This window comes from Prionailurus bengalensis, chromosome E1 (genome assembly GCF_016509475.1).
Source record: "Prionailurus bengalensis isolate Pbe53 chromosome E1, Fcat_Pben_1.1_paternal_pri, whole genome shotgun sequence".
In the NCBI taxonomy this organism is placed as follows: domain Eukaryota; kingdom Metazoa; phylum Chordata; class Mammalia; order Carnivora; family Felidae; genus Prionailurus; species Prionailurus bengalensis.
Window position 1 is genome coordinate 8,991,463 of NC_057347.1, and position 14,702 is coordinate 9,006,164.

The 14,702-nt window shown below is 47.8% G+C and overlaps 1 protein-coding gene and 1 long non-coding RNA gene across 4 annotated transcripts in view; one reads left to right on the forward strand and one right to left on the reverse strand.

Moving 5' to 3' along the window:
• Nucleotides 1-14,702, reverse strand: part of CDRT1 (CMT1A duplicated region transcript 1) — a 33,206-nt gene that overhangs the window by 8,965 nt on the left and 9,539 nt on the right. For 2 of the 3 annotated variants that reach the window (XM_043583178.1, XM_043583180.1), the window contains 4 exons: nt 9,896-10,017; nt 5,370-5,518; nt 4,250-4,392; nt 1,814-1,972 (listed from right to left, as the gene is read on the reverse strand). In XM_043583178.1, the coding sequence (XP_043439113.1) occupies nt 1,814-1,972; nt 4,250-4,392; nt 5,370-5,518; nt 9,896-10,017 (573 nt within the window). The remainder of the gene's footprint in view (nt 1-1,813; nt 1,973-4,249; nt 4,393-5,369; nt 5,519-9,895; nt 10,018-14,702) is intronic. The other variant, XM_043583181.1, reaches the window with a different exon arrangement.
• On the forward strand, nt 7-14,129 carry LOC122484989. The gene is made up of 3 exons (XR_006297760.1): nt 7-280; nt 4,527-4,528; nt 14,086-14,129. It is a non-coding gene; the product is annotated as an uncharacterized LOC122484989 (long non-coding RNA).

Consider the following 14,702-nt stretch of genomic DNA (forward strand, 5'->3'; position numbering starts at 1 on the left):
GGAACCAAAGCAACAAGATCGCCCACAAAAGGACCGTGAAGGCCACCACTGCCCGGGCCTCCAAATAAGGCATTTCAATCACGGTCGTGTCCAATGCCGAGGCCAAGGGAACAGCGCCCGGGGGGAAAGACTGTACAGGCAGGATGGTGCCGGCTACTGGAGGATCTGGAGTGATGAAAGGTAGCTGGCGGGGCGGTGAGGGTCATTTCCTTTAAAATTAAGTGTAAGCGCGGCCATATGTTCTGATTACTTCACTTTCCAAATTAAAATATTTGTTTAAGTTTATTTATTTTGAAAGAGGGAGAGAGAGAGAGAGAGAGGGAACCAGTGGGAGAGGGGCAGAGAGGGAGGGAGGGACAGAGGACCCAAGGCAGGCTCTGTGCGTGGGGCTCGAACTCACAAATCGCTGGATCATGACCTGAGACGAATTCTGGCGTTTAACCGACTGAACCACCCAGGCGCCCCTCAAGTTAAAATATTTTTCAGTGAATTTCCATTCACGGAGGGAGTACCAAGTTCCTAGGGTGCCCAACGCAGAAAACTTAGCTACTCTGCACCCCACCGTCTTGAAGTTCACTCTTTTTCTCAAGCACAGTATCCAAATACCATGTTTCTATTGCTGTGATGGGGATGAGGAAAACTGTAACAGAGGACTTTGCGCCCTCTGTCCCTCCATCACCCCCAAGTCTCTGAACATGCCCTAAATTTAAACAGAACAGCTGTGGGGTACCCGGGTAGCTCAGTCGGTTAAGCGTCCGACTTCAGCTCTGGTCACGATCCCGTGGTTCATGGGATCAAGCCCCGTGTCGGGCTGACAGCACGGAGCCTACTCAGGATTCTGTCTCTGCCCCTTCCCCACTCTCTCGCTCTCCAAGTAAATAAATAAATGTAAAATAAAAAATAAAAAAATAATAATAAATTAATAAAACATCAGGTTTTTGTTCTTTACCAAAAAAAAAAAAAAAGGGAAGGCAATATGGTTCAGGGAGATTAACTGATGTCTCAAGTGATCTGTGTAAAAGACAATTCTATTTGGGTATTTTCACATAATATCACCCCGAACCTAGCATATAGCAAGCGTAATACTATATATAATTAGTCATTGTTCTGGTTTCTGTAAACCCACCGGCTCAGTCTTCCCCAATGGACACTGGACCCGTCGCTATAGCCATCCCCCACCCTCCCATAAGTCTCCTTGCGTTAGAAGTGGGCATCAGAAGGGGCACCTAGGTGGCTCAGCCGGTTAGGCTCCAGACTTCGGCTCGGGTCGTGATCTCACGGCTCGTGAGTTCAAGCCCCGAGTCGGGCTCTGTGCTGACAGCGCGGAGCCTGGCGCCTGCTTCGGATTCTGTGTCTCCCTCTCTCTCTGCGCCTTCCCTGCTTACGCTCTGTCTCTCTCTCTCTCTCAAAAATAAATAAACATTAAAAAAAAAAAAAAAGAAGTGGGCATCAGAGACAGATGGTCAGAGAAGGCAGGGCCAGGGAGCCAAGCAGGGTCTACACATTCACGGCAGTGCCTTACTGTACTCACGGCCTGACTTGCCCAGACATCCAGAACAAATTGAGAGCAATGTGAACCCCGACTGCTAAGCTTTGTGCAAAGTCCGATTAGTCCCCCGCAAGACCATTACCTTTCTACCGCCAAAATATTACCCCTGTAAAGCCAAAATATTACCCTTCTGCCGCCAAAATTGGAGGAGAGCACTGCCCCCTCTCTCCTCCTGCCAGCAAAGCCAAGGCTCGTGTCCCAGAGGAGCAGAAAATCATCCAAACAGAATTGCTCACGGCTCTGACCTCCACACCTACCACCCACCTGTTGCCCTCAATAAAGAAGGACAGCACGGGGTCACCTCTGCCATTGACTTTCATCACCTTCAGACAGTTCCCATTTAGGAAATTGTAAATGCGGATCTTGCCGTCGGCACAGGCGCTGATGACCCGGAGGAAGAGAAGAGCCACATGAAGCACCTCCCTGGAAGAGAACAGAGCGGCAGGCTGTACCCGTGTGTTGCTGGAAGGCTTGGGTGTGTTGGTAGCGTGGGGTCTTTTGTGTCTGGTGGGGAGGCAGCGGTCACGACTGCCGTACCGGTTTGCCAGCCATTCACCTTCCAGACGTGGCTGTCCTCTCTCCTCCCATCCCGAGGTTATTTTTCCTGCAGTCCGGTCCCAGTGCCACAAGGTGGCGAAACACAGGGGCTTCTGTCGCGGGTTTTGTGCTTTTGCATTTTTGTTTTGTTTTGTTTTGTATTTGTTTGGGGTTTTTTGGCCGGGGCGGGGAAGAGGGGGGTCTGATCCAGAGGTGATCACGCTTTCCTCTTACAATTTGGTTCCTAGCTAATGACTTCTGAAAAAGTCATGCTGAGAACTTACTGTTTTGATGCCTTTTCAGATAGTATCACTAGATGTTTTTCAGTGATCTCTACACCCAACGTGGGGCTCGAACCGACAACCCCGAGATCAGGAGTCACGCTCCACCAATGGAGCCAGCCAGGCGTCCCTAGCATCAGTGAAGAAAGAAATCCACACATGGGGAAATGATCATCTTTATAGGAGGCAAAAACCCAGTGTTTAAGCAGTTCCTTTGGGATCTTAAATGAGCGGCTTGCGTTCTTCCAGTGAAACGTCCCGAAGGAAAGTTTTACCCAGGGACGAAATGTGTGAGCTCCCTTTGGTGGTGACCAGCAGAAGAGAGAGGGCCAGGTGACGTAGATGCTTTCCACAAAACCTTCCCACAACGGCTGCAGCCAAGCGGGCCTCCAGACGTGTGGAGTATTCAGCTACAAAATGTAATTACCCCATTCCTGTTAACGATACTAAAAAGTTGACTTCGGGAGCGCCGGGGTGGCTCAATCAGTTAAGCATCCGACTTTGGTTTAGGTCCTGATCTCGTGGTTCGCGGGTCCAAGCCCCACACCCGGCTCCGTGCCAACAACTCGGAGCCTGCTTGGGATTATTTCTCTCCCCCTCCCTTTACCCCTCCCCTGCTCAAGCTCGTGCGCTCTCGCTCAAAATGAATAAATAAACATTTAAGAAATAAATAAAATAAAAACATATAATTACAATTTTCAGGCGACATCCTAAAGCTTGACTCTTTCCTTTCGTAAGTTTTCATAATCCAGACAACATGCTAAGAGGCTTACTGATAACCCCAGATAAATCACTGGACAGAAGCCCTTCCCAGCACCCACTCACCAATAATGTGGTCACACACCACAAAGAGTAAACACACACACGTAACTCAAATCCCCTTCCACCTCCCACAAGGCCAGCGTGCTGGCTCAAGAGGTTCCTGCGAAGACACGAGGAAATCTAGGGCCATATTTTACCAAATGACTCTCGGTGATAGGTCTCCTAGAAGATCCATTCACTCTTTGAGTCAACTAGGGTAGCATCTTGTTTCCCTAGAGTTTTTTTGTTTTTTTTTTTTAATTTTTTTTTTCAACGTTTATTTATTTTTGGGACAGAGAGAGACAGAGCATGAACGGGGGAGGGGCAGAGAGAGAGGGAGACACAGAATCGGAAACAGGCTCCAGGCTCCGAGCCATCAGCCCAGAGCCCGACGCGGGGCTCGAACCCACGGACCGCGAGATCGTGACCTGGCTGAAGTCGGCTGCTTGACCGACGGCGCCACCCAGGCGCCCCTCCCTAGAGTTTTTTATAACGCACGCAGGGGAAGAAGCATTGTTCACGCGGTACAAGAGTGACGTCACACAGCCTATAAAAACCCGTGGCCGTGGCAGAACCGTTAACTGACCACAAGATCCTTTCCAAACAAGCTCAAATGTGACCTCAGACTACTTCTCCACTGACTCCAAGCAGCCACCACCACTAAACTGGGATTGGAGTCGTAAACTGAGACGTTTGCCGTCCTGGAATAGAATGTTGCCGGCAGACTTGTAAGAAAGCTCCTTCTTCAACCCCTTGGTTATTTTTAAATCTTTGGCACTTGGATGATTTTAAGTAGAGGCCTGGGGTAAAGACCAACCCCAAGAATTTTCAGTTTACTGGCATTGGCATTATTTGGGATGGCTCTGCCAATATTCATAAACAGATATAAGCGTGTGGCCATTCCACCCTGAACGCGCCTAATGTCGTCTGATAACGGATATAAATGTGTCACACGTGTCATGAGCCTAACATTTCAGTAACTTCTCGAAACCCACACCTGGTACCGTTATTACAAAATCTAGGCTGTGAGGGAAAAGGAGAGAGTCCCACATCCATCAACCAGGGCTTTCCTGGCACCTACTTCGGATGCTTGAAGGCCATGAGGCATCGCTCGTACTTTCCCACCATGCTCCAGGCCATGACCAGGCCATCTGCGCCTCCTGAGACGAGATGCCACGCGTCAAAGCACAGACACTTCACGGCTCCCTCGTGGCCAATGAGAGTCTGCAAGAGAAGATGCCTCTGTTTTCAGCCCACCTGCCCCTCAGACTGAGTCCTCCAAGGGCCAAAGCTGGAGGCTTCTTTGGATGAATCCTAACACGCTCCGCCATTCTTTGCTTTTGTTCTGAAAAAGCCAGTGGTGTCCATGCCTCCCTCTCTCCAGAGCTCTCTCCCCAGTGAAGGAATGATTAAGGAGAGCCTTGCTCCTGACGGCTCTGTGGCTGGGGCAGCCCTCCTCTTCCTGGAGTCCGAGAGAGGGCCAGAATTCACCATCGTCTTCTGCCACAAGGTGAAGGGTCAGGTGTGTTCCAACCCCAGGTCCCTGCCAGGACCGCAGGACACTTGGGGCCTCCCCGTGCCCGCTACTGCCGGTTAGACCATGGTGACAACAATACTGACGGGAAGAAAATGCACCAGCCGGCCCAGCAGCTTCTCGCTGCGCTCCTGTGTTCCCGGCACAAATGTATCTCACCACCGCCCACTAGAGCCAGGAGGTTTCAACTCTAGCAACACTTTGGGTGCGTGTGAGCATTCAGTCGCTTTCAAGAGCAGCCACTGTTCTCTTTTCACCAGAGAGTAAGGAGAAAAACTACTGTGACTTTGTTCATGTCCTTACCCCATGCAAGAGTCAGGGTAGAATGTTCTGGAAAAGGAAAAGCCACTGTCAAAAGACCCTGAGCCCGTATATCATACTGAGTCAAAACGTAGCCTGCTACCACCACTTGCATGCCAACGTAAGTCACATGATCCCTGACCCTCCACAGTCTCAGAATGTCCCTCTTTTGGGGTGGGGGGGGGCAGTGGGAGGGGAGTTTCCCCTAAAATTCTTCAGGACCACCCTTTGGGTGACTCTAACATGATAGCTTTAAGATGGTCTGAAGAGCTCTATGGGGGAGACGTGAGTCTCCTCCCATCCATGACCATCGGTACCCCCTCCCCCCCTCCCCGCCCCCGCCCCCGCCAGCCCACTGCTCTCTCACCTTTACCAGCTGGGCCGTGACAGCGTGCCACACTTTGACTATCCCCCGCTCACAGCTGCTCACGATGTAGTTGTCATTGATCCTGGCGGCCCAGATGGGGTCTTTGTGTTTGAGCGTCTTCAGGCACTTCCCTGTCTCGACATCCCACTCTGAAAGGGGTGGGGAGGGGCACGAAGGCAGGTTATGGTGGAGTTCTACAGCCCAGCACAGAAGCCACGCCCATCAAGGGAGACCCTAGAAGGTCTCCGCCTGGCCCAGCACCCCTACAGGCTCACCAACAGCTCCAGGAGCCTGCAGCACAGAACTCCCTGCCCGTGGGTCCCTGAGAGAGCCAGCAACGCAGAGACCTTGGCTCTAACCCTACAACTCAGCCTTGGGGTCCAAGCACTAGACAGCTCATCTCTAATAAGCCTCCTTCTTTTTTTTATTTATTTATTTGTTGGTTTTAATATGAAATTTATTGTCACGTTCGTTTCCATACCACGCCCCGTGCCCATCCCGACAGGTGCCCTCCTCAGTGCCCATCGCCCCCCTCCTCCCACCCCCGATCAACCCTCCTGTTTATTCTCAGTTTTTAAGAGTCTCTCATGGTTTGCCTCCTTCCCCCTCTGTTAACTTTTTGTTCCCCTTCCCCTCCCCCATGTTCTTCTGTTAAGTTTCTCAGGATCCACATAAGCGTGAAAACATATGGTATCTGTCTTTCTCTGTATGACTTATTTCACTAATAAGCCTCCTTCTTGAGCCTGAAAACTACTTGCTATTGAGTGGATTTCAGGAAAATCACGGCACGTGTTTCATGGCATTATTCCTTCCAGATACTATTCGCCTGACTCACCCCTTCTATGTCCAAAGGAAAAGCAAGTTGTCTATCCTTATTTACACTTAACCATATTTCTGGGGGTGCCTGGGGGGCTCCGTCGGTTAGGCACCTGACTTCGGCTGAGGTCACGATCTCACAGCTCGTGAGTTCGAGCCCCGCGTCGGGCTCTGCGCTGACATCTCAGAGCCTGGAGCCTGCTTCGGATTCTGTTTCTCTCTCTCTCTCTCTCTCTCTGCCCCTCCCCCACCCCTCAAAAATAAATCAACATTGAAACCATTTTAATGTTTGTTCATTCCTTTTAAAAAAACCGATTTCTGAATCTGACTTCTGGATTTTACTACTTGAGAGATGGCCACAGCTGGGGGCAGGCTTCACGTTTCTACCACCCACCATCCTGCGAGTGTTGGGAAGGTGTGACAATAGATGAGCAGGTGGGAGAATAGACCTTAAAGGAAGAAACTGGAAGCAGGCACCACAGATTCGGGAATGAGACCGTTAAAGTTGGCCCCATCAGCCCCAAAGTACCTCTCAGGCAACAGAGTGTACAACCTGAGACCAAGTAATGACAGCAGCCGATACCTCCGTAGAGCACTAACGATGAGCCAGGCCCCATTGGAAGTGCTTGGTGTATATTAACTCGTCTTCACGAGACAGCTACTGTCTTTATTCCCCACTACACAGATGAGGAAACTGAGGCCTAGAGGGGTTCAGTAACCTGCTCAAGATCACGCAGATGGCAAGCAGATAGAGCTGGGATTCGGACCCTTAGAGTCTGGCCCCAGAACCCATGCTCGTAACCACATACGCTAGATCAACCCTAACTTCTGTAAGTACGCTTTTCTTCACTTGTTTTTTCCATATACGTTGGCCTCTTATCCAATTAGAAAGCACAAAGTTGATGGGCTCCCGGCTGGCTCAGTCAATACAGGGTGTGACTCTTGACTGCGGGGTTGTGAGTTCGAGCCCCACGTCGGGGGTAGAGATTGCTTAAAAATAAAATCTTGAAAAAAAAAGGGGGTGGGGGGTGAAGGCTGAAGGATGAATTAAAAGATTCATTGGGAATCGTTGGGAAAAGATTCATCGGGGGAAACCCAGGGGGAACAGGTAGGCCAGGAGGCTGGGACTAGGATTAGGGGGAAGAGAGAGATCTTGGGATATTTTTTTTCCATCACGTATTTTGTGAATTAATTTTGGCCTTTTAGATATCGTGTGAAAATGTGGTATCTTTGCTTACCAGGAGTTTGGGGTGCCCCCTTAAGTTTTACACCCGAGGTGAGAGCCTAGCTCCCCTTGTCCTAGTTGTAGCCCTGCCGGGGGCCCCCCGAGACTCCCTCAAATCTGGAGGCCTTGTCTGCCCTTCCATCTCCAAACTCTCCTCCTTTCATGCCGTCTGCTCTACTCCTCAACGCAGTCGTGGCAACGAGAACTTCCGGTCAGGTCAAGGAGGGCAAAGAGGTGGGGAGTAAAGTTTCTTAAGCAGGTCTGAGTGCCGGCATATGGCACATCACTCCGCTTTCGCTTTCCTGCCCCTTTTGCCCCCACCTAACACGGCTGTGGCTTCCTGGGTCCCTCGCCTCCCTTCGCTTTTCGTTCTTTCCTCGTGCTTCGCAGGGGAAATCTCCACGCCTGGCGTCTCCACCGTTCATTCCAATTGATAACCACCAAACCAATGCGGCTGGAGCCCCAGACCTATGGTGCAGTCAACTCACGTGGCAACTCACACCCGCATCTGCCTCCTGCAGTCCTCCCCTGGGTGTCCTTGGGACTCCCGTACCCAGCGTCTTAGCTTTCGATCGCCGCTGTGACAAATTCCCACAAGGTTAGTGGCTGAACGCAACACAAACGTACTATCTGACGGAAGCCTGATGTGACCTCACAAGGCTAAAATCAAGGTGTCCGCAGAGCTGTGTTCCCTTATGGAGATTCTGGGGCTGGAGGGATCCATATCCTTTCCTGTTCCACCTTCCCCGGGCCACCCACATCCCTTGGCTCATGGCCCCCTTTCTCCATCTTCAGAGCCAGCAACGTCGCATGTTTCTGAGCACTCCTCATTGTCACATCTCCCTTTGATCACGGACAAGACAGCTTCTGTTTTTAAGGACCCATGTGATTACCCGTCTGATAACCCAGGGCCGTCTCTCCCTTTTCGGGTCCTCAGCTTAACCACATCGGCAAAGTCCCTTTTGCCGTGCAAGGTGACACGGTCGCAGTTTCCGGGGATTAGGAGGTGAACGTGTTCGGTTGGCCATTATTCTGCCTACCAGACTCAAGAGGTCCAAAACTGAAGCCAGCATCTCCCCCTTCGTTCCTCACCCCACCCTACTCTTCCCCTGTGGTCCATATTGCCGTTAATGGCATTTCCAAATACCCAGTGACCTGAGTTTAGAAGTCCGGCCTCATTATCTGCCCTCCTGTCACCTCATGTAAACTCATAGCCACCTGACTTTCTTCACACTTGCCTGTTCTTGGCTATTCTTTTTTAAATTTTTTTTTTAACGTTTGTTTATTTTTGAGACAGAGCATGAACGGGGGAGGGTCAGAGAGAGAGGGAGACACAGACTCGGAAACAGGCTCTGGGCTCTGAGCAGTCAGCACAGAGCCCGACGTGGGGCTCGAACTCATGGACGGTGAGATCGTGACCTGAGCCGAAGTCGGATGCTTAACCAACTGAGCCACCCAGGTGCCCCCTGTTCTTCGCTATTCTGAAGATACCACCGCAGTTCTCCAGACTGGGTACTGTCTTCACTTGTCCCCATCTCCACCCAGTCCCTTCCTCCAACCTTCTTCCATACTATGACTAGAGTCATCTTTCCCAGAAACACATCTGATCGTGTCAGTCCACAGCTCAGAGTGCATTTATAGCCTCCCGCATTCTATAGGATGAAGGTCAACTTCCTACCCGGATGCAGAAGGCCCTTGATAATCTGGCCCCAAACAAAGTAACCAGCCTTCTGTCCGACACCACACGCTCTACTGCAGCCGTACCCAGCAAGGGGAAATTCCCCAAATACACCATTTTCTTCAACCTTCTGCAAATTTGCCTCTGCTGTCCCTTCTGCTTAGAATGGCATTCATTCTCCCACTGCTTGTAGAATGACACATCGTCAAGACCACACTCGAACAGCACCCTGTCTGTGGTGCTGTCCCTCACTCTTATTTCTGTGGTCCCTTAGAACTCCGCGTGTTGGTTAGGAGCGCGTGATCTGGAGTCAGACAGCCCTGGGTTCAAATCCCCACTCCACCACTCAGCGGCTCTGATCTGGGGCAAGCTGTTTTTTTCTCCGAGTTTTGGATTCCTCATCTGCCTCCATGCCACAGGCTTCTTGTGAGGGTTGAATACGATAATATATGTAAAGCACCGATGTCAGTCATGAACTTGGTACTCAATAAATGGTGGCATTACTATTCACATATTTATGATATCCTCCATTGTATATTTATGTATCTGTCTCCATTATGAGATTATGAGCCTCTTGAGGAAATAAAAAGCCATATTGAACAGGGTCATATTCATTTTTTTTAGCACTTAGCACAGCATCTAGCATATTGTAGGTATTCCACAAATAGTTGTGAAGTAAATGGATGGATGGATGGATGGATGGATGAGTAAAAGAATGTCTTCCTACAGAAATGAGCTAAACAAGTATTTTGACAACCCATGGATTTGGGGAAACTTCTTAGAAAGTTTAAGGCATTTCTGTCTCACCTTTCACCTGGCAATCTCTTGCTCCAGATACAAGTTTGTTCATATATAAATCCATGCAAGTGACTGTCCCCTGGTGGCCACTGAAGATTCGTATACAAGCCCCACTTTTCAGATCCCAATATCTGCAGGAATCAGGCCAAAAACAAAAAACAAGAAATGATTTTGATATTTTTCTCAGGGCCCACGGGATCATATGGCACACAAGTTCCCTTAGCTCGACAGTTTGCTGGAAGGCGGCAAAGTTTCAGGGTTAGGCTCGGAGTCAGAGGCCTGGATTTGATTTCCAGCGGCGGCACCCGTTAGGTGTAACTTTGGGAAAGTTACCTAATTTCCGTGTAAGTGTCATTTCCTCATTGGTGAAATGGAAATGATAATAATGATAGTTCCCTCTTAGGGTTTTTGGTAAAGAATTAAATATACAAATTGGATGATGGTCACCCAGGCATGATTTCCACCCCTAGAGGATATTTGACAATGTCTGGAGACATTTTTGGCTGTCACAAGTAGGGAGAGAGCTGCTAATGTATCCGGTGCTATGGTCCAAGGGCACGGCTAAATGTCCTCCAGTGCACAGGACAGCCTCCACAGGAGGTACTTTCCAGCCGCAAGTTGAGAAATCCTGCATTGATTCGTGTAACATTGGAACGGCGATCAACGTGTAGGAAATGCGTAATAAATGTTGGTTGGTATTACGTTGGAAGAGGTTTCTGGAATGACCACCAACCAGGCTTAAAACCCATGGCACCCATTCAACAGCAGAGGTGGTCTTCAAACAGGAACAACAGAACAATCTACTTCAGCCATTTGGATCCAAAACATCTTATGGGTACTTCTAAAGCATATCTTAGAGATCTACGGGAACAGAGGTATGAGTCACACTGTTCTTTAATAAGCAAATTTGCCTGAGGTCTCTCAACTGTCGCTGATACAGACTCACATTTCACCCAGATTGCTTTTATGACAGGGCAAAAATGTAATGTTAACGTAGTAGATTCTGGAGTGAGGCTGCCTGAAGTCCAATCCAGTCCATCACCTACTTACTAGCTGGTATGATCTTAGAGGAGCTAATAACCACCCTGTATCTCAGCTTCCTCATCTGCAAATTGAGGCTAATAATGGTAGTTGCCTCATAGAGTTCTTATGAGACTTGGCACATAATAAACGATTAATAAGTGTTTCTTTTGTTTTCCTTCGAATGTGCTAAGCTTTTTCTTCTAATACTCCCAAAGGGGGGTGCCTGGGTGGCTCAGTCGGTTACGCGGCCGACTTCGGCTCAGGTCATGATCTCGCGGTCCGTGAGTTCGAGCCCCGCGTCGGGCTCCGTGCTGACAGCTCAGAGCCTGGAGCCTGTTTCAGATTCTGTGTCTCCCTCTCTCTGACCCTCCCCTATTCATGCTCTGTCTCTCCCTGTCTCAAAAATAAATAAAAACAACAACAACAACAAAATATATAATACTCCCAAAGGTCCTGTGGCCTTACCCATCTGTCACAGGTATGGGGGGAAAGGAGAAGAATGACTAGGCAGAGCACCAAGAATTTTCAGGGCAATGGAAATAATTCTATATGATACCATGATGATGGATACATGTCTTCATGCATTTGCCCAAATTCATAAAATGTACACCATCAAGAGTGAGCCTTAAAGTAAACTACAGATTTGGGGTGACTTATGATGTGTCAATGGAGGTTCGCCAGTTGTAACAAATGTCCCGCTCTGGCCAGGGAGGCTGTGCATGTGGGGAGCACAAAGTAATGGGAAATCTCAGTACTTTGCTCTCAAACTTTGCTGTGAACCTAAAACTACTCTATAGGAATTGTCTTTTTTAGAAGATGTTTTTGATGCAAGAACAGAAAAACAAACCAAGAGTCTACAAGAGAGAGCTCACAGAGACATTCTCATCTATATGTGGGGAAATCACCATATGATAAAGATGGCCCCACAGGTCAGTGGAGAAAATGGCAGGTTCCTGACTAAATAACCACTGTGGGGGAAACTGCTCACTTTCTTTCAAAATAGATAAATATAATGGAAACTCTACCCAACATCACATACAAAGTTGGGCTGCAAATAGTTCAAAGAACTGAATGCAAAAAGTCAAACTATAAAGTTAATGGGACAAGGGGCGCCTCGCTGGCTCAGTCGGAAGAACATACAACTCTTGATCTCAGGGTCATGAGGTCAAGCCCTACCTTAAGTGTAGAGATTATTTAAAATAAATAAATCAACTTTGGAAAATAAATTTAAAAAATAAAGTTAATAGGACAAAATATTTTAAAACGTCTTTGTGACCTAGGACTAGACAGACTCACCGACACAAGTCAAAACAATGGATAAACTGATACGTCATATTACAGCAATATTAGAATTTTTATTCAACAAAGAACACTATAAGCAAAGTTAATGGGTTGATGAAGAAATGGAAGATGGTATTTGCAATTTTTAAACTGACAAGGGACTAATATATAGAAGAAAACACAGGGGCGCCTGGGTGGCTCAGCCGGTTGAGTGTCCGACTTCGGCTCAGGTCATGATCTCACGGTTTGTGAGTTCGAGCCCCGCATCGGGCTCTGTGCTGACAGCTCAGAGCCTGGAGCCTGCTTCCGATTCTGTGTCTCCCTCTCTCTCTGCCCCTCCCCCACTCATGCTCTGTCTCTCTCTCTATCTCTCTCTCAAAAATACGTATTTTTTTAAAAGTTATAAGAAAACACATAGAACTGCAAATCAAGAAGCAAATTAGAGGAGCCCCAATAGAAAAATGGACAAAAGATATAATCAGGCAATTTCTAAAAGAAGAGGCAAACTTATTAGTAGCCAAAGTCATGCAAATGGAAATGATTTTACACATACCCATCTGGCAAAAATTTGAAAGCTGGCTGATGCCCAAGGTTGGCAGGGAAATACAGTTACAGGATCCCTCCTAGGGAGAATGTAGACCCATAAAGTCACTCTGAATTCAGTCTAGTACTTGGTCAAATTAGGTAGCACCTACCCTATATCTCAGCAAGTCCATTACTGGGCATATATATACCTAAGAAATCTCACAATGTCCACGAGGGGACAAAGATGTTCCATGCAGCTTTATTTGGAGGCCAGCTAGTTTCCATCACTGGGGAAGCAAGTAGGTGAAATGTATATTGGAGTACTACATAACTAACTAGACAGTAATGGATAAATCTTCAAAACATAGGATGGGGTACAAAAGTGAAAAGCCAAGATAAGCTTAAAATAATACCATGGATGACAGATAGATAGATAGATAGGTAGATCAAAGAAACCATGGATGAAAATTATAAACATGTGTACAAAATATATCCATATACATTTTCTTTTTTTTTTTTAATGTTTATTCATTTTGAGAGACAGAGAGAGACAGAGCATGAGCGGGGAAGGGGCAGAGAGAAAAGGAGACACAGAATCAGAAGCAGCCTCCAGGCTCTAAGCGGTCAGCACAGAGCCCGACGAGGGGCTCGAACCCACAAACCGCGAGATCATGACCTGAGCCGAAGTTGGACGCTTAACCGACTGAGCCACCCAGGTGCCCCAATACACATTTTCAAAGGACTCACATAAATAAAAAGATCCACACTGACAAAGATGAGAAGGTAGCCCATGGGGAAGGAAACGGGAGTGAAGAATAGAGAAAAGAGAATTAATAAATAGATGAATAAAACAGGAATGGAGCCTTGTACAGACCAATAATAACAATACGACATGAACAGGGGCACCCGGGTGGCTCAGTCGGTTGAGCATCCGACTTCGGCTCAGGTCATGATCTTTTGGTTCGTGGGTTTGAGCCCCGCATCAGGCTCTGTGCTGACAGCTCAGAGCCTGGAGCCTGCTTCGGATTCTGTGTCTCCCTCTCTCTCTGCTCCTCCCCCACACTCATTCTGTCTCTCTCTGTCTCTCACAAATAAATAAAACGTTAAAAATTAAAAAAAAAAAGACTTTAAAGACCGAAGTAATTAAGATAGTGTGGTTTTGACCAACAATAGCCACACAGGCAAAAGAAGCAGAATAAAGAGCCAAGAAATTAAAATCTATGGACACTTATGACAAAGCAGGAGAACAGACCAATGGGAGTTTTTTCCCATAAATGGTACTTAAGTAATTAGATATAAATGCAAAGAGGAAAAGGGGAAAAACTGGAATTGGATCTCTACCTCATATGATAACAAAAATGAGGTTCAAGGGGCGCCTGGGTGGCGCAGTCGGTTAAGCGTCCGACTTCGGCCAGGTCACGATCTCGCGGTCCGTGAGTTCGAGCCCCGCGTCAGGCTCTGGGCTGATGGCTCGGAGCCTGGAGCCTGTTTCCAATTCTGTGTCTCCCTCTCTCTCTGCCCCTCCCCCGTTCATGCTCTGTCTCTCTCTGTCCCAAAAATAAATAAACGTTGAAAAAAAAAAATTAAAAAAAAAAAAAATGAGGTTCAAGTGGATTGAAGACACAAAGATCACAGAGAGGGATTTCTTATTAAACGAGTCAAATCTGCAAAGTCGACTACCTTAAAGTTAAGGATTTCTGGGGCACCTGGGTGGCTCAGTCAGTCAGGCATCCGACTCTTGATTTCGGCTCAGGTCGTGATCTCATGGTTTGGGGGAATCCAGCCCCGCATCAGGCTCCACACTGAAACTGCAGAGCCTGCTTCGAATTCTCTCTCTCTCCCCCGCTCCTCTCCCTCTCAAAATAAATAAATGACCATTTTTTCAAAAAGAAAATAGAGCTGATCATTGTTATAAATCTATCTCATCTTGTTAAAGTTTAAACGATATACAAATTAATTGGTTTTTACCTTGCCAAAAAAAGAAAAA